We start from the raw sequence: 22,227 nt of genomic DNA, 5'->3' as shown, positions 1-22,227 counted from the left end.
AGGTTTCTCGTTGAATCAGTGCAGATTGCTCCAATTACTTAAGGAGCAAAGAGATTTAGGGAGCATTTTCTGATGCCAGAATTCCATGTCCTATTAATCAGATTCTGAATGGAAAAAGGATTCGATAATAATTTCTTAAATAGAAAAGGAGTCTCCAAAATAGACACAATATAATAATACGTTTATGAACGGAAGCCCTTTGATACATATGTGAGAATAATAATAAGGTGAGCACAACGAAGCGAACATAAAAAAACCCAGACCTTCTTCTCATAAATCAAATTAATAACTAAAAATAATGTTCGCCAAAGATTTCTCAATAACAAAGTTACTTCCAAAATAGCAGAAGAAGACTTTCAACCCTCTAACGTCCCTTCTTCTCGCAAATCAAATTAAGGACTAAAAATAATGTTCACCAAAGATTTCTCAATAACAAAGTTACTTCCAAAATAGCAGGAGAAGACTTTCAAACCTCTAACGTCCCTTCTTCTCGCAAATCAAATTAATGACTAAAAATAATGTTCGCCAAAGATTTCTCAATAACAAAGTTACTTCAAAAATAGCAGGAGAAGACTTTCAAACCTCTAACGTCCCTTCTTCTCGTAAATCAAATTAACAACTAAAAATAATGTTTAAACAAAGTTGCCTTCAAAATAGCAAAAGTGTACTTTCAACCCTCCAAATCCCCCAGAAACCTACATTCCCAAAACATCTTTCCCTTCCCCACGAAAATAAAATTACCAATGAAAATAATATTTGTTAACCATTTCTTAATCCCCGAAGGGGTCTCCTAGGACCACAATCCTCAAACCCAGTACCCTGAAAGTGCCATACTCACAGGGCCGCCAGGAGCGCAGACGCGCAAACGCTTATGCTCGGATCAACCCCAGCGACCACGGCCAAGGAGCTCCCCAGAGCTCTCAGCACCGCTGCGCACCAGAACAGATCCCCGCAAAGTGCAGGGAGGAAGAGCAGACCGCCAACCCCCGCGCCGTATCTCTCCTGAAAGGGATCCAGCATGGTCACGTACTCGGCCTTCCTCATCGGTCGCACGAACAACACCGCACCTGCGATCAATGCAACCAAACTGCCGCTGACAGAGCCACGATCCTTGACCTAGGGCAACCCTTCAACTGCCCACCCGCGGAAGCTTCCTCAAAGAAATGCCAAGGTCCTCAGCGCGATAAATGTTACAAAAGTATAAAGAATAAACGCTAGGAAGCTTCCACCCCTAAATAGGGGTAGTTAGGGGGTGGTTTGTTTTCTGCAACTACCCACAGGAGCTTCCTCAAAGAAATGCCAAGGTCCTCCGCGCGATAAATGTTACAAAAGTAAAGAATGAACGCTGGAAAGCTCAGCACCCTTAAACAGGGGTAGTTAGGGGCTAGTTCGTTTTTTGCAACTACCCACAGGAGCTTTCTCAAAGAAATGCCAAGGTCCTCCGCGCGATAAATGTTACAAAAGTATAAAGAATAAACGCTAGGAAGCTTCCACCCCTAAATAGGGGTAGTTAGGGGGTGGTTTGTTTTCTGCAACTACCCACAGGAGCTTCCTCAAAGAAATGCCAAGGTCCTCCGCGCGATAAATGTTACAAAAGTATAAAGAATAAACGCTAGGAAGCTTCCACCCCTAAATAGCGGTAGTTAGGGGGTAGTTCGTTTTTTGCAACTACCCACAGAAGCTTCCTCAAAGAAATGCCAAGGTCCTCCGCGCGATAAACGTTACGAAAGTAAAGAATAATCGCTAGAAAGCTCCCACCCCTAAATAGGGGTAGTTAGGGGATGGTGCGTTAACGCTTCGACAACCCACAGCCGCGGTTTTAATTAGATTACCGAGGCTTCGCTCAGGTGAAACGCAAACTCCATCGCGGATGTGTGACTTCAATTAATCGGGGCTGAATCAAATTCGAGTTCGCTGTGCTAGATACTCAGAGGGTCGTTACCAATAAGGGGGTGGTCGAACGTCAATTACTGCGCTTCGCGGCTAGTGGTAACAAAACAGTGGCGCACTCAGTGGGAAGAAAACTGGATATTATTGTTTAAATAAATTTTTATAATCACTCAATGAATTTTATTGAATTTGCTTAAAAAATATTTTCATCCCTTCAACTCGGATACCCCGAAGATTAAATCCTGAGTGCGCCACTGTAACGAAACGATTGGCGGCTGGTTTAAGGCATTAAGGGGTCACGGAGGCCGAAAAAAAGGGTGGTCTTTGGAAATTTTTTACTCAAAAACTATAACACATTTCTCAAAAAATCTTTTTTCCTTTTAAGGATTGCATCTAGTACCGTGCATCGTATTTTTTTTATTTAAAAATATTTATCAATAACTGAGTTATTAAAATAAAACATTCAAAAGAATTTACTTATTATATTATATTATCTTAGTTTTCTTTTAATTGACGAAAATCAGGCAAGATTTATGATAAAAATTGAAACTTTTAGCCATTTTTTCCCAAATCAATATTTCGAAAAAACCGTTCAAATACTAGACAATACAATATAATAAGTAAATTCTTTTGAATTTTTTATTTTAGATGCTCGACTTTCGAGCAGCATTGCTCACCGCAGAAGCCTTTTTTTAGAGAACCTTCGAGTGATAGACAATAACTCAGTTATTCCTAAATATTTTTAAATAAAAAAATTACGATGCACGGTACTAGATGCAATCCTTAACAGTAAAAAAGATTTTTTGAGAAATGTGTTATAGCTTTTGAGTAAAAAATTTCCAAAGACCACCCTTTTTTTCGGCCTCCTGACTGAGCATGACCCCTTAAGGTCTCTGCACATGTATCAGTTCTGTGTTAGTTCCATGCCAGCTTGCCACTGCTAAAAAAAAAAGGAGAAGATCTCTTCTTCTTACCACTGCCACGCCAACACGGATCTGATAAGTGTGCCCAGGCCTTTATCCGGCAAATAAATCCATCCTCCGCTGGCAGAGCCTGCTCTCACCCGAAGAAGACTTCTCCGCCCTCAGCCTTCACGGGAGGCTGCCGCGGCATGCCGCGTTCCTCGCGGTCTGCTGCGGACGGCAAGCGGAAAATAAAATAAACAAAAGAGAGGAGTTTCGAGGCCGAGGGTGCGAAGGAAGGATAAATTTGTCGCGTGTCCGCGACCTTGGCAATTCCAACGCTACCGGCGCTCCATCATCGATTCCACCCCCCGGGGGTTGCGTGGCAGTTAAAGGGTTAAGGTTACGCGTGACGCTTCGGAATGGCGGACATCTGGATCGACGTACCGAACAGAAGGCTGAGGCTGTAACCGAAGGGCACTTGACACCAGGCCAATCCTCTGGTAAACATCACCTCGGCGGTCCCGTTCACGTAGGCGCCACCCACCCACGTCGCTTCGCATGGAAAGCACACGGTTTTTCTCGATTAGTCCATCGGCCGAGCAGGAAATCGCTCTTTCGTGGGGAGAGGAGTAAATGTTACGGGGCGAGGCCTGTGATCTGGAAAAGCTTCGTGAACTGGCGGAGGTCGGGCGAGGTGTGCTCCTTTCGAGGGCGGTGTTTGAGGTGGCTTCCTTTTATTTTTCATCCAGTGAAACTTGGTGGCAAAGGTTTCCAGAGGGACGAGAAAAGTGGTGGAATATGGATTTGGAGGCTCTGGACCATGTGTCTGATATTTGCAAAGATTTGGGGAAACTGGATTTGGCTTTCTGAATTATGGGTACATAGAGGGTTGCTTGGTGGTAGGGAGTAGCGTTGAAATGAGTTCTTTGGGGGTTGCAGTGAAACTTCGTGGAAAAGGGGTTTTTAGAGGGTTAGAAAGTAGAAGAGGTGTTGAAGGATTTAATTTTTGGAGGGGATTTAGATTTTTGGCAGGACTGTAATGTTTCATTATACCTACCACCCTTCGTAATTAAAATGCCCTATCTAGTATTTCAAAACATCCGAGAAAACTGAAGTTTTACCATTTTCTTTCCGTCATCCTTGTAAATAATAAATAAAGTAAACTGTTTCCAAATCTCTACGATACACGTAGGGTTCTCTAACTTTGCTGAAGGGGTTACACCACCTTGTAGGACTAAAAGTATGGGTGAATTTAAAATTTGTTTTCTCAGGTAATTTTTCAGTGAAATATCGGGATCTTTTTAGGAGATGTTAGGCAACATTTTAACTTTATTTTCATACATTATTTGGTACTTAAAATTTTAAAATCACGGAGTTGTACAACATTGTCTACCGTCATGTCTTGTCAGCTGGCTCGTAGCACCAAAAGCGATTGGAACAAAAAAATTAGCAGATTCTTATTTCAACTTTAAGAAAAATAGATTTTCTTGAATGTAGCATACGATTTGTATCATATTGTGAGTTGGTGAAATTTTATAAGTCTCCAAAATTGTTCTTTGCCAGTGAAAAAATTTTACAACTTTAATAATGTATGAAAATAATGTTAAAATGTTATATTTTACTGAAAAATAACCTGAGAAAACTAACTTTAAATTCACCCATTCTTTTAGGCCCATAAGGTCGTGTACACCCTTAAAAGGTACAAGACGTGTGGAACTTCAAATATATTTCTTGGAAAATGGAAAAATGCTAGATAGAATATTTTAACTAAAGAGGACAGTATCGGAAAGCAGTAGCTGTGTTAAATATTTCGTACTTTCAGCTTCCTTTCGTGCTATTCTGATTCCGACACTGAACTGAGGAGCAAGCATAGGTATACATTTTCCTCTCGAATGAAAGTCTCGCTTTCGCCAAATACCCTACTCAGTCGGTGTAGAGATGGGCAAAAAATTATTTTAAATAAAAATGTACACAAATTTTTATTTAAAATAATTATTTTGCCCCTCTCTGCATCCGTGGTTTTTCCCTTGTAAATAACTCTTTCCCAATGTACACAAATTTTTATTCAAAATAATTATTTTGCTCATCTTTGCATCGGTGGCTCTATCCTTGTAAATAACTCTTTCCCAATGTACACAAATTTTTATTTAAAATAATTATTTTACTCATCTCTGCATCGGTGGCTCTATCCTTGTAAATAACTCTTTCCCAATGTACACAAATTTTTATTTAAAATAATTATTTTGCTCATCTCTGCATCGGTGGCTCTATCCTTGTAAATAACTCTTTCCCAAAGTACACAAATTTTTATTTAAAATAATTGTTGTACTCATCTCTGCATCGGTGGCTCTATCCTTGCAAATAACTCTTTCCCAATGTACACAAATTTTTATTTAAAATAATTGTTTTACTCATCTCTGCATCGGTGGCTCTATCCTTGCAAATAACTCTTTCCCAATGTACACAAATTTTTATTTAAAATAACTGTTTTGCTCATCTCTGCCTTGGTGGATCTATCCTTGTAAATAACTCTTTCCCAAAGTACACAAATTTTTATTTAAAATAATTGTTTTACTCATCTCTGCATCGGTGGCTCTATCCTTGCAAATAACTCTTTCCCAATGTACACAAATTTTTATTTAAAATAACTGTTTTGCTCATCTCTGCCTTGGTGGATTTATCCTTATAAATAACTCTTTCCCAATGTACACAATTTTTTATTTAAAATAATTATTTTACTCATCTCTGCATCGGTGGCTCTATCCTTATAAATAACTCTTTCCCAATGTACACAAATTTTTATTTAAAATAATTATTTTGCCCCTCTCTGCATCGGTGGCTTTTCCCTTGTAAATAACTCTTTCCCAATGTACACAAATTTTTATTTAAAATAATTATTTTACTCATCTCTGCATCGGTGGCTCTATCCTTGTAAATAACTCTTTCCCAAAGTACACAAATTTTTATTTAAAATAATTATTTTACTCATCTCTGCATCGGTGGCTCTATCCTTGCAAATAACTCTTTCCCAATGTGCACAAATTTTTATTTAAAATAATTATTTTGCTCATCTCTGCATCGGTGGATCTATCCTTGTAAATAACTCTTTCCCAATGTACACAAATTTTTATTTAACTCTGCATCGGTGGCTCTATCCTTATAAATACCTCTTTCCCAATGTACACAAATTTTTATTTAAAATAATAATTATTTTACTCATCTCTGCATCGGTGGCTCAATCCTTGCAAATAACTCTTTCCCAAAGTACACAAATTTTTATTTAAAATAATTATTTTGCCCCTCTCTGCCATCGGTGGCTCTTTCCTTGTAAATAATTATTTCCCAATACCAAACACAGTGCCAGCCTAATACCTTCCCTTCGCTTCTCAATAAAATCAAATCCAGAAAAACCTCATAAATACACACCTTCCACCAAACCAGTCCCAATTCCCGCCACCCCGTTCAACCCCGCGCCGCCGAAGTGCCAGAAGACCGCTGACCAGCAGGATCGCGATAACGCGCGCGTAAACGTTGAAAACCCGCGGCGAAAGCCCACCCACCCCCTTCCATTGAATCCGCAGCGAGAGCCGAGGACGGGCAGAATGGAGATAATTATGCCTCGCCGGCGCATTTCCCGAGCCGCGTTCTCCCGCGCCTCGGAGAGCGTTCATTAAGGTAATGGAGGGACGCAAAAACGATTTCCACCTCAGAAATAGAGCACGACCGAATGAATGTAAGATGAAACGTTGCTCGACGCTTGTTGAAGAGGGGCAGGCCTGGGGAGCGTGTGTGTACACGCGGCCGGGCAGAATGGAAACGTGAAAAGGAATAAACACGAGGGGTGGGAAATAGGGGAAGGAGAGAGAGAGGAAGTGGAATGGAAGAACAAATGCCCGCTGCGGTGAACGGTCGAGCGGGAAACGCGATTGACATGGCGACAAAGCGCTGGGATTCCCTGGTGTCCCACTGCCTGTCCACGATAAAGCGCGCGTGAAAAAAACGCCGCTGGGGAACGGTGCGGGCGAGGAGGCCACGCGTCGGAGCGGATTTTCTCCGTTTAAGTAGAAGCGTTCCCTGTCGAAGCGACGATTCGCAGCCTGGTTAACGTAATTGCTCGATTCGCGGGCGGGGGTGGGGCTGGGGACCAGGACCAATTTAGTGGAGACTTTGGGGATTGCGTTCTTGGGTATTGTGGGCAGAGAGTGGCGACGCGTCGGGGCTCTTCTGTCGCGTTTGCTGGGACGGGCTGTGTTGATTCAGAGATTTAGAGGGAATTGATGGGTGCGAGAGATGGGGGAGTAGTAAATGGCGGTTTGGTGGCTTTCACACGGTCCGTGGCACGGTGGCTATTCAGATTTTTTTGAGGGAGTATACAATGTGACGAGGAATTTAAATTGAGATTTTTAAAATTATAGAAAAATTGGAGTTGTGTAAGTTTCTATGTTTGTAGTTGTTTTTTTTTTTTATTCCTTTTTTATCTCCACGCTGAATTGAGAAACAACTTTTTTCTTCGGATAAAAGTTGCGTTATTCGTCAAACCGGTATTCGTCAACTTTTTTCTTCGGATAAAAGTTGCGTTATTCGTCAAACCGGTATTCGTCAACTTTTTTCTTCGGATAAAAGTTGCGTTATTCGGCGCACGTGGCACCGAACGTGTTCATGGGTTTCTCGGTGGCAAGTGGTGAGACGTGTTCACGCTGTTAACACTTGGAGCAAGGGTTCGAAGTCGCTACTGGGGAGAAAGTTTCATTTAAATATTCGGGGATAGTTGGGTAATGTTCTTGATGCTTTCCATAAAATATGAACGTGAAAGAAGACAGATTAACCCTCCGTAGTCGTAAATTCTTGTAATCAGAAATTAGTCGCATGGGGTTCACTGAGTTACCATTTTCGTATTTTTGAATCTTTTAACTTTTCAGTGATATTGTACGTTCGTAATATTCATACAAGCATGCTGTAATAGTTTTTTTTAAAAAGGTAAATTTTGATATGTTGAAATTTGTATTTGGAAAATTAGTTGTGGATGAAAGTGATTTTTTTTTGTTAAAATTCACCAAATTTTTAAATTTTATTATTAAGGTCTGAAAGTTTACGGAAATGTTGGCAAATACATGTCCCGGGGTACGATACACCTCGTGATAAAATATATACAGCATGTACCTACTGCAGAGGACAAAGTGATAATGTTGAGGGGACATTCCACGCGAAATCGGACACTTTTTGGAGCAACATTTCGGATGTGGCTGAAATTTGAATATGTTGTAGTCTTTAGAGATATATAAACATATCTCGAAGGATTTTTGACAATTTTCAAAAATGTCGATTTTACAGCTGTTTGAAGGTAAGTGCTAACTTTTTTTTCAATAAATTATAACTATGGAAGTAGTAAACGGATGGGGATGAGGTTTACGGCGATTTGTAGAACAGACATTGAAGTTTTAAGAAAAAATTATTTCAGTTTCAGAAACAATTTTTTTAACCATTTTCGAGTTCGTTTTGTTGTGATCGTTATTTTAGGAATTGAAGATTTGCTGAATGGAAGGGTGTGTACATGTACTTTGTTTTGCAGTCCATGCTTTGGTACTCCTGATCAGGTAGACGAGCAGTTGATCTGTTTGGTGCTCCACTAGGATCAGAAACACTTGGGAATTGCGTTCCGATAATCCTGGCTGGGAAGATTCGCGCAGATTTCGGTTCCTCGTTGAACCGATTAGTGGACTTATAGTTTCAGAAAGAGCAGGCAGATTTGGGAACCACATTTTGCTAATCCCACCTAGGCAGACTCATATCATACTGGGTTCCTAGTTAGGGTGGCTGGATTACTCAAGTAATTTGGAGATTCGTAAGAGAGTTCATTCTGTCCATTGTTCGATATTCTTAATAAACTGAGCTGAGTAGGAAACTTCGCAGAATCTCGACAGAAATCCACCTCATTAGGATTATCAGGGCGAAGTTCCTGATTGCTATACATAATGACATATCAACTATCGAATTGACTTTTACAGTGGGGTTTAAAAAATTGTGAAAATACGGCAACGCTACCAACGCGAAAAGCAGTCTAGTATCAAAATCTACACCACGTGCCATTCCACGGTAGCTCGATCACTATTGTATATAGATGTCAGGGATTTCGATGATATTGAAATATATTGTAGTCCATGTGAAATTAGGGGGGGTTTAAGTCATCATTTCCCTAATTTCGAAATTGTTTAAAAAGTACCTCAGTTCCTCAATTTTTTATCTCTGAAACAGTTAACCCCCGGATTAGGGTGCTCCTTATTTTTCAACTTTAAAATTTGCATTGTCTGACCCTCTTAAAATCTTCTAGTTGACAAAAAAAAATATCTTCGTGTTTTTTATTTGTATATTTTGATATATGCGACTTTCCATAATTGTCACTTGTCAATTTTAATGAAACGGTGCTCATATTTATATATCAGAATCCGAAACCATGCTTTAATCTATGCGTTTGCGTCTGCATCTGATTCGAGAGCTGCTGATGAGAGAAATTTAAATGTGCATATAAAGCCTTATGCCGCAACACAATACAGTACACACTCGTTATAAACCCGTTTCGTCTATGCGACGTGTGCCCGAATTTTAATGTTACACTCTCACTTAAAAGTTAATAAAATTATTTTGTCTTTATTGCAAACATTTCTATCAATTTATAATAGTAATATTTCAATGCCACGGAGCGATCTTTAGTCCTTAATATATCTTAACAAAATTTTAGACGAAATTCCTTTAAACTATTTGGAAACTTCTGAGAGGGTCAGAAGAAAATTTTAAAAACTCTGATTTTTTACCATACATATAAGAACCACCCTATAAGAATTCCCCTACAAATCAATAAAAACTCTAAACTTTGAGAGCTTCTATTTTTCGAACAATTTCAAAAATAGAAAAACGATGACTTAAACCCCCTTTAATTTCATTTCGACCACGGTATATTCCAATACCATAAAAATCCCTGCCATATAAGCACAAAAGTGATAGACTTAACCCTTAACTGGTATCCTGGGGTCGCTCGTGACCCCAAGCACCCAAAGTTCGATGTACAATTTTCGGTTGTCTAAGTTGGTAAACTGAATTTCCAATTAATTTTATAATAATAGTTTAACTTTCTACGCTTATATTATTTTCTACATTACCTAAGAAGAAAATATTCATAGTGGTTGCTCTAGCGTCGACTTTACAAATTTCTGTGCCCTTTTTTATTTGGGGTCTGCCACGACCCCAGTATACCAGTCACGTTTGCCAAAAACAGTATACCAGTTAAGGGTTAATATGGTAATATGGCCCGTACACGCGAACAGAAACGCAACTCTTCAAATATCCTTTAAAAGCCTAAAACAACACCACGAGTGGATGCGCACCCAGTTTCCAACGCCTCGACTGATACGTGGCAGGTGGTACAAAGAAAATTCTTTGATCTCGGGGCTCACCAATTAGGGTGAAGATACCGAGAAGTGGGCCGAGGCCACGATTAGCCAGCATCATGGCATCTTGTCCCGGTCGAGCCTTCTTCGTCTTCACAGTGGCCGCCCAAATGCCGACGCCTAGCACAGCGAGATAAAACACGATCACGCCGACCACCCCTACCACGTACACCCCCATCTTGGCACCTTTACTCGTGTCCTCTTCTGGGATAACCGTGCGACCCCCTGCAACTGAATCACTTCGAAATTAGCACAGCCTTCTTCTCCTTCCACCCGGATGCTTCTAATTATTTTCTAGCAGGCGAAACTACAGGAGTGGGTGGAGGAAAGGGGTGCAATGATTTGGGGAGTAGCAGGGTCCACAGGGTTTACTAGAACCGAAAGGAAATTGTTAAAATGTAAATGGTTGATTAAAATTGAAATTGATCGTGAAGATGTACAAAATCTATAGATTTAGTCTACAAAGTCTACTCAGACTCGGTTTCAAAAGCTCAGTGGTCCTACGAATGCAGGCTTAGAGGAAAGCTCGCGCCAGTGTCGTGAAAGAGGGGATTCTGTAGATTTGGGAATGGCTCTTTAGAAATTGGAAACGTTGGGAAGTCAGGATTTTAATATTGGATTGAAGGAGATTGTCGTGTTCTTGGATGAGAGAGTTATTAATTAATAGGATGACAAGGCTTAATCCGTAATTGCATGCGTGTTTCGAGGCGTGCGAAGCGGGGGATTGGCCCTTCACAAAGGCCCATTCAAGTCTGGAATCTATTCGACATTAATTTTCCGGACCAGGTAATCAGTATCGATGGAGCAATCGCGATAGTCTAATTGCTACATCGATCCCACAATGGCGGGAGACAGGCACAAGTGAATTTTGTATTCTCAAAATTCATATTAACCCTCGGTTGTCACGCTGGGTCAAAATGGCCCACAATTTGATTTTGGGGTATCATTAAAAATGGCTCTACTGCTTAAGGGGGTAAGTTACCCTAAAAAATGTCGAAAATTGGTTTTTAGAACACATGTTTTTTTTTACGTATTTTAAGCGCAACCGAGCTCCGAAATTCTAAAAATTGAAGGGATTACAGCCAACAAATGTACGAGCCTTGCATATGAGATCGGATGACGACAAAGCTGCATGTCCAACTTTAAACGCGATTTCCCAGAAACTACGTTCTCCAAAACGGTGAACATAAAATCTCGAAAATCGTTCAAACAATTTGAATGAAAATTTACAGGGAGTTGCAGGAAACTATTCCCCACAATGTGTCGGGAGCACATTTTCAATATAAATTCTTTAAAAAAAGATGAAACATTTTTTTCCTACAAAAAAGGATAAAATTACATACATCGACAAAAAATTGTATTAATTTGTTTATCAAAATTTTACTTCCGACACAAGATGGAGACTGTCTTGCAGATTATAAAAATGCCTTTGCTTTGTGTTTTAGGTAATTCACCTGTGCGGAATCCTGTTCACGATCAAATGTTATATCGCGTACATGCCCTCACATTTATATTTATAACTTCTTTCCTGTAAATATATTTAAAATTTTCTTTTCGTGCATTGAAGTCAACGAAATGACGATTAAAAACTAAAACAAAAATTATCTCTGTATTCATTTATTACTTGAAAATATGCGTTTAAAGAAGAGCCTGATTTTGGGCTGTTGAGGGTAACCTACCCCCTTAAGCACGACGATACTTTAAATATTAATTTTCAACGATGAATATGTGCTAATTTTTTGTCACTCTGAGGGTTGGTAACATAACTTGGCCCAGTTGAAGGGTTTGCAGCAATAAGGAGGTAGCTCCACATTTTACACATTTTTTATTACATATCCTATTTCGTGAAAAGAATAAATTATCTTTCGCTTGCTGTTAAAAGGAGTGAGTCACCCGAAAGCGGAGCTGCGTCCTCGTTGCAGCAGCCCCTTCGATTCCCCAAAATTCCCCTCGGAAGCCACTGCAAGTGGACACACAAATGCAATCCTCCCCCATTGCACCACGCCGAAGCAAAATCAGCCACCCAGAAACTTACGCCACATCCATCTTCCCAATTTTCATTATAACATCAGTGGCCCGTTGGGTATTGATCGTCAACGCTTGTGCCATGGTGCCCAATAAAATTCGAACATTCCGGCGGGGGGAGGAGGGATGGTTTTCAGGGGATAGCGTATCTGGCTGGCGAGAGCATGGCGGCGGTCTGGCGGGCTCCGAGCAAAAGTTAAAGCTCGGTAAACCCGGCCGTGCAAACCGTTGGAGGAGCTAATCGACCGCGGCGGCAATTGCAGCGTGGATTAAAATTCAAGTGTGGCCCAGATATCGGGGCACGTTGCTCTCGGGTCGGCGGGTCATGACCCGAGTCTGTGTCAGCCTGCACCCGTACGTGTATCGCGAGTGTACTCACGTAAAGTTCAGCCAATCCTCTGTGCTCCTCCCCCTCGGCATTATTAATTCGTTCGGCTGCCGTTCGCCGTTCCTCCTCTCTCACCCCCTCTGCCACTCTTTGTTAGCCGTTTCGGGGGTATCTGGAAAACGTACGCGAGAAAAACGGATATGAGAAAACTGGGAAGAGAGAGAGAGAGAGAGGGGGGGTGGAGAGGGTGGAATTGTCTCGCGTCCGAGTTCCGCCGCGCGAAAACGTGTGGATGGGCTCTCGACCCGCGTGTCAGCGAAAATATGATAAAAGGAAGTGGAACGATTGGAAAGGAAACTTCAGATTCGATCGGTAAATAGACAGAGTTGCAGGTAGAAAACTCGGGGTTGCGAGGGTGTACCTAGCGATGCTGAAGGCCCCCGACGCGCGTGCGCGGAGGAAGAAGGTGGGGAGGAGTGTGGGATGAAGCACGAATTTATTTAATTGTACCACTGTAGCAGCGACTTAATTCCAGAGATATCAATTATGAACCAGTGTGATACGATTTTGTGCTGCTTCTTCCGAGCGTGCAAAAATCACCATTGGATCACAACTCTACTCTATAACTCTTAATTTTATTCATTCTCTCCTGTTTATCTAGAGACGCGGTAGCGTCTCGACGCCAAGTACATGAAAGACACCCCTGTATATGTCGACTGTCGCTACCGCTATCATTTTTTACTCGTCGCACGGCTATTCCAACCTAACCTGAAACTTATTTCATTAATATCTCATCAAGCGCGCAATATTTTCTAATATTTAAAGGCATTTTTCTCATGTAAACCGCATATAAGCTTTCGAATAAGATCAAATTCAATGAAATCGGTCCACACATGACAGAGATATCTCTTAATATCGCACCTTTATGTACTTGCACAGCTCATTTTGCTTTCACATATTTTTTTTTATTTTGTAATTATTATTATCTTCGATTTTTTTGTGATTTATTTGATTTCATGTACTTGGCGTAATTTTTTTACTTTTTTATGGGGATTTATAACTACTCTCCCTCTAACTCATTGAAGATTTTACTACCACAGTTGGACTCTGTGAGAGTTTCATAAATTTATAGCGGACTGCCCCGTTCCTAGACGAGAGGGGGGAGAGATTCTGGATCTATCTCTCTATATATCTTCTCTCGTAGATATCCCCAGAGGCCGTTTACGCGCAAGGGAGTACCCGCGCAGAGCAGTTGGATCGGCGTTTTAACGCTGCCCACGCATGGGGGCCGAGAGGAATAAACTTGGAACTTGTATATATACGAACGAGACAGGGACCTGACACTTGCGAGAAAGAGTTAGGAAGTTTAGACCTCTGGTGGCGCTGGCGAACACTACGATACCTATCCTAGTATACCTGCGAGTAACCCTTTCATAATAGATACTGGAAGTGTCCACTGTTTTCTTGAGCCCGTCGAAGCACAATAAATTATTAAACTTCAGTCACATACACTACATTCCAAGCATTTCACCCTAAAAATCTACCGCTCTCAGAAAAGAATAAAATTCTAAATGCAAGATTGTATCAAACACATTCGCTCCCACAGCCACCGAACCCTTCTACCCCTTCTTCCCTGCACCTCTCAACCCTCCCCCCCCCTTCTCCAGCCAATTAACCCCCGCAAATTCGTTATTTACGATCAGTGGCACCGCTCCGTCCGCCGCAAACACCCGAAAACCGGCAATCGATGCGCCCACACCGACCAATCGCGGTCGCGCAAATATTTTTCGCCATCCGGGCGTCGACTGGCGAAAAAAAGAGCGACGAGGAACGAGCGCGCGACGAAACGGATAGCGTGTTCCGGGGCACGACTACTGGATGCGGGACAAAGGCCGGTTCGTTACTGAAATTGTTTACTAATTAAGTGTAACGAAAGGAAGAAGTGTACATAAAACGCTAGAGAGAGAGAGAGAAGAAGGAGGAAAAAATTAACGAGCGGAAACCGTGAGCGCGAGACAAGAATAAACAGCTGGAGAAAGAGGCCTCGGCTCGTTATAAATTTCGCGGGGCAAGCGGGTGAATTGGAACGAATGAAAAGCGTTTCAAGCTGCCGTGCCGTGGTCCGGGAGTCGTGCCTGTGAAGAGATTAACCGGAGGAAAAGGAAAATGGCGGTGGAAGAGGGACGGGGGGAGGGGTTTGAGTCACGAGAGTCTCGAGGGTTAAACGACTGGACCCCGGTTGGCACGGGTCTCGGCACTTTGTCGGCCCGTTTTCATCCGCGGTGAAAATCCGTCTCGATTATTTTACCATCCCGCGGAACGGGATATCCTCAATCGCGGACGCTGCTGGGGAGAACGGGGAACAAAGGGAGTAAAGGGGTGGGATGCAGGGGCGAGCGACATTGTTCGCGGCGGGTTTCTTAGGCCGGGGGTCCTGAAATGGCCGAGCAATAATCCAGTCTCTCGAAACAATTCGCGCCGCGGAATGAAGAGGAATTGATAATTTCCTTAATTGGGGGACGTTTGGATTGGCAGGGGGAGGGGGATGCTTTGGGGGAGGCTTGCGAGGGTGAAGTTTGGGATCGTTTTTATTTGTTGAGAGAGTAGAAGCTTTTGGAAGAAGCTGCTTTGGAGAATGAGGATACCTTCATCCCCTGTATAAGGGTAGTTTAGGGAATGGAGACAGTGTAGGTTGATTTAGGGTTGTAACAGGGAATAGAGATCGTTGTGTTTTAGGAAGTGGGCTGGGAAATTAGGTTTCTTGTAGGGTTTAATGAAACGGGTAGAGTGAAGTGCTGTAATTTGGCTTTGAGCTGATTTTGGAATTTCTAACCCTTACTTTTGAGGATCGTGCTAATGAGACACGTGGTATCTTTGTTGTCGCTGCTGGGAATGGAGGAGAATTCAGAAGAAGGTTGAGTAAAATTTGTGATCCAACTTCCTGTGATTCTATTTTTTTTTTTGGTGAAGCAACACTTTTTTCTTAAATAAATGTAGGATTTTATAAATGGAGATGTTCCAAGGGTGCTCCATTGTAGACTCTTATGAATGTTGGATATAAATGCTTAGATATTAGAAACTCTACTTTCTCAAACAGAGGGATGTATAAAAATGGTAAATGCTGAGAGAAAACTATTGTGAAATATAATTCGGTATACAAAGTGCAAGCTGTGACCGGCACGCTCGTCAGATTTTAATCCTCCTATTGTCCTCTGACAGGGTTATTTAAAGGAACAATGCGCACTCGAATCCTTTTGTCTCCGTGGAAGACTCGAGAGAAACAATCACCGTGAATTGCTTCAATGTAAATAATGAACACTATAATTCTCCTCTGCGAAACACAAACGATTCACGAAATGCTTGCTACGCAATGGCGGAACGGTCGAGCATCTTGTTCGACGAAGCACGTGTTTTCTTGAGAAATTTCAAATATCTCGTGGAACGGTCGGTTTTTAAAAACGTCACTGTAATGCTTTTATACCGCGGGACATTAAAGGAAGAAAGGTACTTTGCAGGGGTAACACTTGTTTTTCCGATTTTCAAGAGGAAGAGGAGGTATGATTCATGCTGTACGTCATTGGTATATCAGAAGCCTACTTGATTAATCTGAGAACCATTTGACTCCATAGAAACACTTTATTTCAGATTTTATTTTTCTATAGAACTTTTGCTTTTAGGCCCCATGGATCCTTAGGACTCCTAAACTGTTGATCCTGTAGTTCCATGGAACTCTAAAATTTAGAGTTCTTCTAGAGTTTTAGGAGAGGCCTATCTCTTTCAGAGCTCTTCTCTAGAGCTCTCAAATTGTGATCCCACAATTTCCTAGATACTCTCAAACTTTAGATTTCATAGTCCCCTATAGCTCTCAAATTTTGTATCCTATAGTCACCTAAAATTCTCAAATTTTGATCTCATAGACCTCTAGAGCTCTCAAATTTTAATTCCACAGACCCCTAGAGCTCTCAAATTTTTGATCCTGTAGTCACCTAGAAATCTCGAACTTTAATCTCATAGTCCCTAGAGCTGTCTAATTTTCATTTCACAGTCCCCTAGAGCTCTCAAGTATTGATTTCATAGACCTCTAGAGCTCTCAATTTCTTGATTCTATAGTCACCTAAAATTCTGAAATGTGATCGCATGGACTACTAAAATCCACAAATTTTGATCTCATAGACCTCTAGAGCTCTCAAATTTTAATCCCACAGACCCCTAGAGCTCTCAAATTTTTGATCATATAGTCACCAAGAAATCTCAAACTTTGTTCTCATAGTCCCTAGAGCTGCCTAATTTTCATTTCACAGTCCCCTAAAGCTCTCAAGTATTGATTTCATAGACCTCTAGAGCTCTCAAATTTTAATCCCACAGAGCCCTAGAGCTCTCAAATTTTCCATACTCCCCTAGAACCCCACTTCCAAACCTGAATTCCCAGAAACCCTCACTTTCAAAATAAATCCCCCAGTTCCCCAAACCTCGCTTACACCCCACAATCCTCACACTTTCACCTCCCATTTCCTAAACTCCCAAATCCTTCTCTCGCAACTATTCAAAGAAATTCGCCCAGCCATATCCCAGCGACGAGCCCAACAAGCTAAGTAAGAAACAACGCTGCACGATGGCGACTTACCCCGTGAACACGCCTCTCACGCGCGAATCCCCATGCCGCCCTCGCTTCGATTCCCCAGGCAGGAACTGGAAACGACTCCAGCACCGAGGATGCAAAGCACCCCGAGAACAACCCGATCTTCCCTATCTGTCGCCAGGAGCGAGCGATCGGCGCGCGAACGGAACCCGGTCGTCGAAACCGGACGCGCGGAATAGGAAGACCGACGACAGAGCAGCAACTCCGTCCGAGGGCACGCGGTAGCTGTCGGGCGACGACCGTACGCGAGCAGACGGCGACGGAAGGGAGCCAGGCGTACGACTGAGTCCACGCAGCATCCCGTACGGCTGACACGATCTGCGCGCTGGACCGCCACCTTGCCGAGGGTCGTGCCGCAGAGGGAGAGAGATAAGGATGGAAGCTGCTCCGCGGGAGGGTGCGGGGGGAGGCAGGAGCGTCGTCGAGGGAGGAGGGGGGGGCGCGAGAGAGGTTGTGAACCCGGAGGAGGGTGGAACGCGAGCCGGAGAAAGGAGGAAATGGGAAAAGGGAGGTTGTGAGTTCGGGGAAGGGTCGTGAATGGATGGGAGAAAAGGGAGACTCGCAGTTGTGGGAATAGATTCGCGGAATGTGAAGGTTGAGACGGAAAGAGATGGGGAGATGCTGGAGAAGAAGAATAGTGGTTGTGGAGTTTGTGAGTGGAGGGGGATGGTTGTGAGATGAAGTGGAAGAGTAATGATGGAGGAAGAGGGAATACGAAGAGCTTTGGATAATACTTGAGAGAGCTCGGAGATCGGATGACGATATAGGAGGTTTCAACGGGGTGGGGGTTGTTTGTAAACATGCGACTGTAAACAGTAGCGGAGTTTTTAGTCGAAGATAGGGTAGGATGGTTGAAGAGAGATGTGGATGGGCGAAAGGAAAGTAGAAGGTTGTACAAGTGCTTGTAAAAAAATTTTAAAAAAAGTTAACACCGACTTCAAAATAATAAAAATGCACTAAAAAATAAAAACTAATTTTTTCCCTTAACTGATCTACGACGCTCATATTTTTTAAGTCGGCGCCAGATTTATACAGTGCAAATGATGAGGCGCCGACTTAAAAAATATGAGAGTCGTAAATTATATAAGGGAAACAATTATTTTATACTTTTTAGTGCGTTTTTATATTTTTTGAAGTCGGTTTTAATTTTTTTCAATTTTGATTATTTTTCACTTTTTAGTTTTATATATATATTGACACAGCATGCTGAGGAGATATGCGCGTACGTACATAAAATAATAATAATTAGATGACAATAGTCTTTGTTATTGTCACAGTGCAAATGAAGAGGCGCCGACTTAAAAATATGAGAGTCGTAAATTATATAAGGGAAACAATTATTTTATACTTTTTAGTGCATTTTTATATTTTTTGAAGTCGGTTTTAATTTTTTTCAATTTTTTTAATTTTTGACTTTTTATTATTATTTTATGTTTGTCCACGCATAACTCCTCAATGCATGGACCGATTTTGATGATCTTTTTTTTATTCGAAAGAGGGCGGTCCTCTTTCGAATTAAAAAAAAAGATCATCAAAATCGGTCCATACAATGAGGAGTTATTCGTGGACAAACATAAAAGAAAATACTTAGGGATCGAATCTATAACCTCCTCCTTTTGAAATCGGTTAAAAAAGAAGAAATGTTCCGGGGTAGAAATGGAGGAATTGGAACGATGATAGGAAAAGTTAGGTTCCGAGTAGAAGCGGCCAAGGATGAAACGTGTCGCGTCAGAAAGACGCAGGGAAGCCATAACTCTGTGAAAGTTTGGAACGATGGAGACGGAGGAAGGCGAGAGAGGAGACAAGACAGGGGTTGCTGGCCACACGAGTCCGTGAGGAGAAACAGAAAGAAGTGCCCGGGGTGATAAAGGATCCGAGAGTGAATGTGATAAAGCATTGTTTACGGAACACGGAGGAAGGAAGGTAGGGCTGACGCGAAGGAACGTGGAGGGAAGAAAGATTTGCGAATTAATAGGAGGGTGGAGCTGCGGGCGTGATGGAGCACGCGACTAAGCTGAGGCTGCAGAAATAACAAGGAGCCTATGCAAGTAGAAACCAAAGCAGAACGCGGCGTGAAAAAGTGATGAAAATCCGGGTTCCCTCTACAGAGAGGAAACCTAAAATAACGCGGAAAATAATAGAGAGTTCTACCACTGCAGATGAACCGTGACAAACGTCTGTTTCATTCGCATAGAGCAGACCAGCTCCGAATATCCACCACGAGACGTGACCACCGTCCGAACAAAGAGCAGAGAAAATAAGGCAGAAAATATAAATCGAAGTGCTTTCGCAATTGCGCATAAGCAAACCCCGGCAGGGAATGCAGAACAGCAGCGCAGAGAGGGAAGAAGATTAAAGAACAGCAGCGGCTGCAAATACGGGATGAATATGAATCGAGACGACAGCAGAGAGTCCAGCAGCGGATGGCGTCGCGGACAGAGGGCATTATCCAGGCGAACGAGGCGCGACGAGTCGAGAGAGGGGAAGCAGAAGCGCGGAGGAAGACGACAAAGGGAAAGATCAAGGGAAAGCCGCGTTCAAACAGTGCGCAAGGATAGAACGAGAATAGAACGAGGGTGGAAGGTCTAGGAACGAGGATGGGGCATTGTGCGTGGAAAGAAACGGGGTGATAGCAGGTTCGACGGGGTGGTGAAACACGGGGGAGGGTTCCCTGAAGGGGACAGAGAAACCAGAGGCGGCGGGAGGAAGCACGAGCGCGAAGCAAAACGGTAGTCGAAAGTCTAGACAGAGGAGAGTAGAGCTAGAGTCCGACAAAGGCGGGATAGAGGCGAGAGGCGCGTCGGAGGGGGTTGGCGAGGAACGAGGACGGGGCGAGAAAGGTGAACGTGGATGCACGGGGGTGGATGGGAGAGAGACGAGCAGAGAGCTGGAGCAGAGATACTGGGCTAGGGGACCACGAGGGAGGGTACGCTGAAAGAGGGGCAAAACGCGGAGGAAGATAAAAGGAAGGTCGGGGGAGGTTACGATACAAATAGAGAAGGGTCGTGGGCAAGGGAGGGCACGGGGGGTGCGTGTGTGGACGAACGTGCGCAAGGATGAAAGCGGAGAGGGTAGGTCTGTGGACCCCGAGCAGGATAGAGGAACTGGGTTTCGGTGGTAGAGCAGCTTAGAACGCGAGAATTGAAAGGCGAAGGGGATGCGGGAAAAGAAAAAAGTAGAAAGATCGAGAATCGAGGTGGTGGTGGGTGGATATCAGTTTGGACGTTAGGTTTCGACAGGGGTGAAGTGCAAATTGTACAATTTAATGAGTTTAGAAAAATTAAATTAACTCTTCTGTATTAAACTATAGTGCTAAAGTATATTGTGTGTCATCTGATACATAAATGGCAATATTTTAAATTATCAATTACACAGTTCGACGAAATTTGACTTTTTTTTCGCACTTATAACATTGAATAGCTGTTTCTTATAGGTTTTCGTCCCCTGAAAACGAATCCGCAAACCGTTCGTCGCCATCACCCACAGTTTTTGAGAAATTCGATTTTTAAAAAAACTGCAAATTTTCAACTTTGAACATCTTTTGTGTCGAAACGGTTAAACAACGATTAAAGGAAAAAGGACACCCGAAATTGGATGCATTTTTGCAGATATCTTTCAATTTATTTCCAAAACTAAGGGTCTAGGAGGAAATCAAACAATTCCACGAGATGCAGCAGGCATTTTTCCATCGGAAAGCATCAACAGAAGTGGTAAGTCACGTTTTGTTTTCGATAGAGAAGCGAAATAGTTTGGCAAAACGTGCGGCGCAGACAGTGGTAGTCACGCGCGTTAAGCGATTGAGTTACGCTGAGCAGCAGTGGATCGCGCGCCGCCGTTGACTACCACTGTCGACGGCGCACGTTTTACTAAACTATTTCGTTTCTGTATTAAAAACAAAACGTGACTTACCACTTCTGTTGATGCTTTCCGATGAAAAAATGCCTGCTGCATCTCGTGGAATAGTTAGATTTCCTCCTAGACCCTTAGTTTTGGAAATAAATTGAAAGATATCTTCAAAAGTGGATGCATTTCGGGTGCCCTTGTCCCTTGAATCTTTGCTTAAACATATTTAAATGTTCATAATGCAATAATAACTTATATCGTTGTATTCGAGAGGGTTCATAGAATAATTTCACGCAACGAGCAACCGAATAAGTATTACCGTCTCGACACAAAAGACGTTCAAATTTGAAAATTTGCAGTATTTTTAAAAATGGAATTTCTCAAAAACTATGGGTGATGGCGACAAACGGTTTGCGGATTCGTTTTCAGGACACGAAAACCTATAAGAAACGGCTATTGAATGTTACAAGTCCAGATGGCTGTCGAACTGTGTTATTAGTTAAAAGAAGATGGCTTATTGTTTCAAACTTAACAATCACTAAACAAGTGACTATTCAAAGCGACAAACTCTATCGTGAAAAAAATCTGTCGCGATAAAGTAGCCCTCGTTATTAGTTTCCTAAAGTTGTCTGTAAATTTCGTGTATTCAAATTGTTTTCTCTGTCTTGCTGTATATGCCTTTTCTTGAGCATTTACATTTCAATTAATATATACATAATCATATATTCGGCAAAGAATAGTGTCGAACACTACAGTAGAAAGAGACCTGAACGAGGACCACGGAAACGAAGACTAAAAACACAGCAAATTCTCGTTATAAGCTCCACGCTCGGAGCGAGCTTACAACGCATAGCGTCGACTATTCCGAGCCGCCAATGCGAGTGACCCTCGGGTTCTCTCACTCTCGACCGAAGGATTCGAAGAAAAGGTGGAACCAGCGACCGAGCATACAACGCATAGTCGAAGCGAGCTTATATCGAAAATTTACTGCAGTAGAAAAAGCACCTAAGCAGACCCAAGTAGATCTACCCCGACATAGCCAGCCTCGCGCAGCTCCGTGCGCGAGGAGAGAAAGACAGACGGACAGACAGTAGAAAGAGGGTGTTGAAGACGCCGACGAAAGACAATCCGCGGCCGAGAAGCATCTCCGTCGGG

At 42.5% G+C, this 22,227-nt stretch overlaps 1 protein-coding gene across 2 annotated transcripts in view; it reads right to left on the bottom strand.

The window, feature by feature from the left end:
* LOC143366384 (high affinity choline transporter 1) overlaps positions 1-17,532 on the bottom strand; it is a 33,157-nt gene extending 15,625 nt beyond the window's left edge. For both annotated transcript variants that reach the window (XR_013084726.1, XM_076807446.1), the window contains exons 1-5: positions 17,215-17,532; positions 12,642-12,762; positions 10,244-10,468; positions 3,240-3,347; positions 839-1,067 (exon numbers count right to left, since the gene is read on the bottom strand). Coding sequence is in view for 1 of the 2 variants with exons in the window: in XM_076807446.1 (XP_076663561.1) it covers positions 839-1,067; positions 3,240-3,347; positions 10,244-10,415 (509 nt within the window). In the remaining variant the exon portion in view is untranslated. The remainder of the gene's footprint in view (positions 1-838; positions 1,068-3,239; positions 3,348-10,243; positions 10,469-12,641; positions 12,763-17,214) is intronic.
* Between the last annotated feature and the right edge of the window lie 4,695 nt (positions 17,533-22,227).

The sequence above is a fragment of the Andrena cerasifolii genome, chromosome 2, assembly GCF_050908995.1.
Source record: "Andrena cerasifolii isolate SP2316 chromosome 2, iyAndCera1_principal, whole genome shotgun sequence".
NCBI classification, from domain to species: domain Eukaryota; kingdom Metazoa; phylum Arthropoda; class Insecta; order Hymenoptera; family Andrenidae; genus Andrena; species Andrena cerasifolii.
This window is presented reverse-complemented; position numbering and strand designations above follow the sequence as displayed.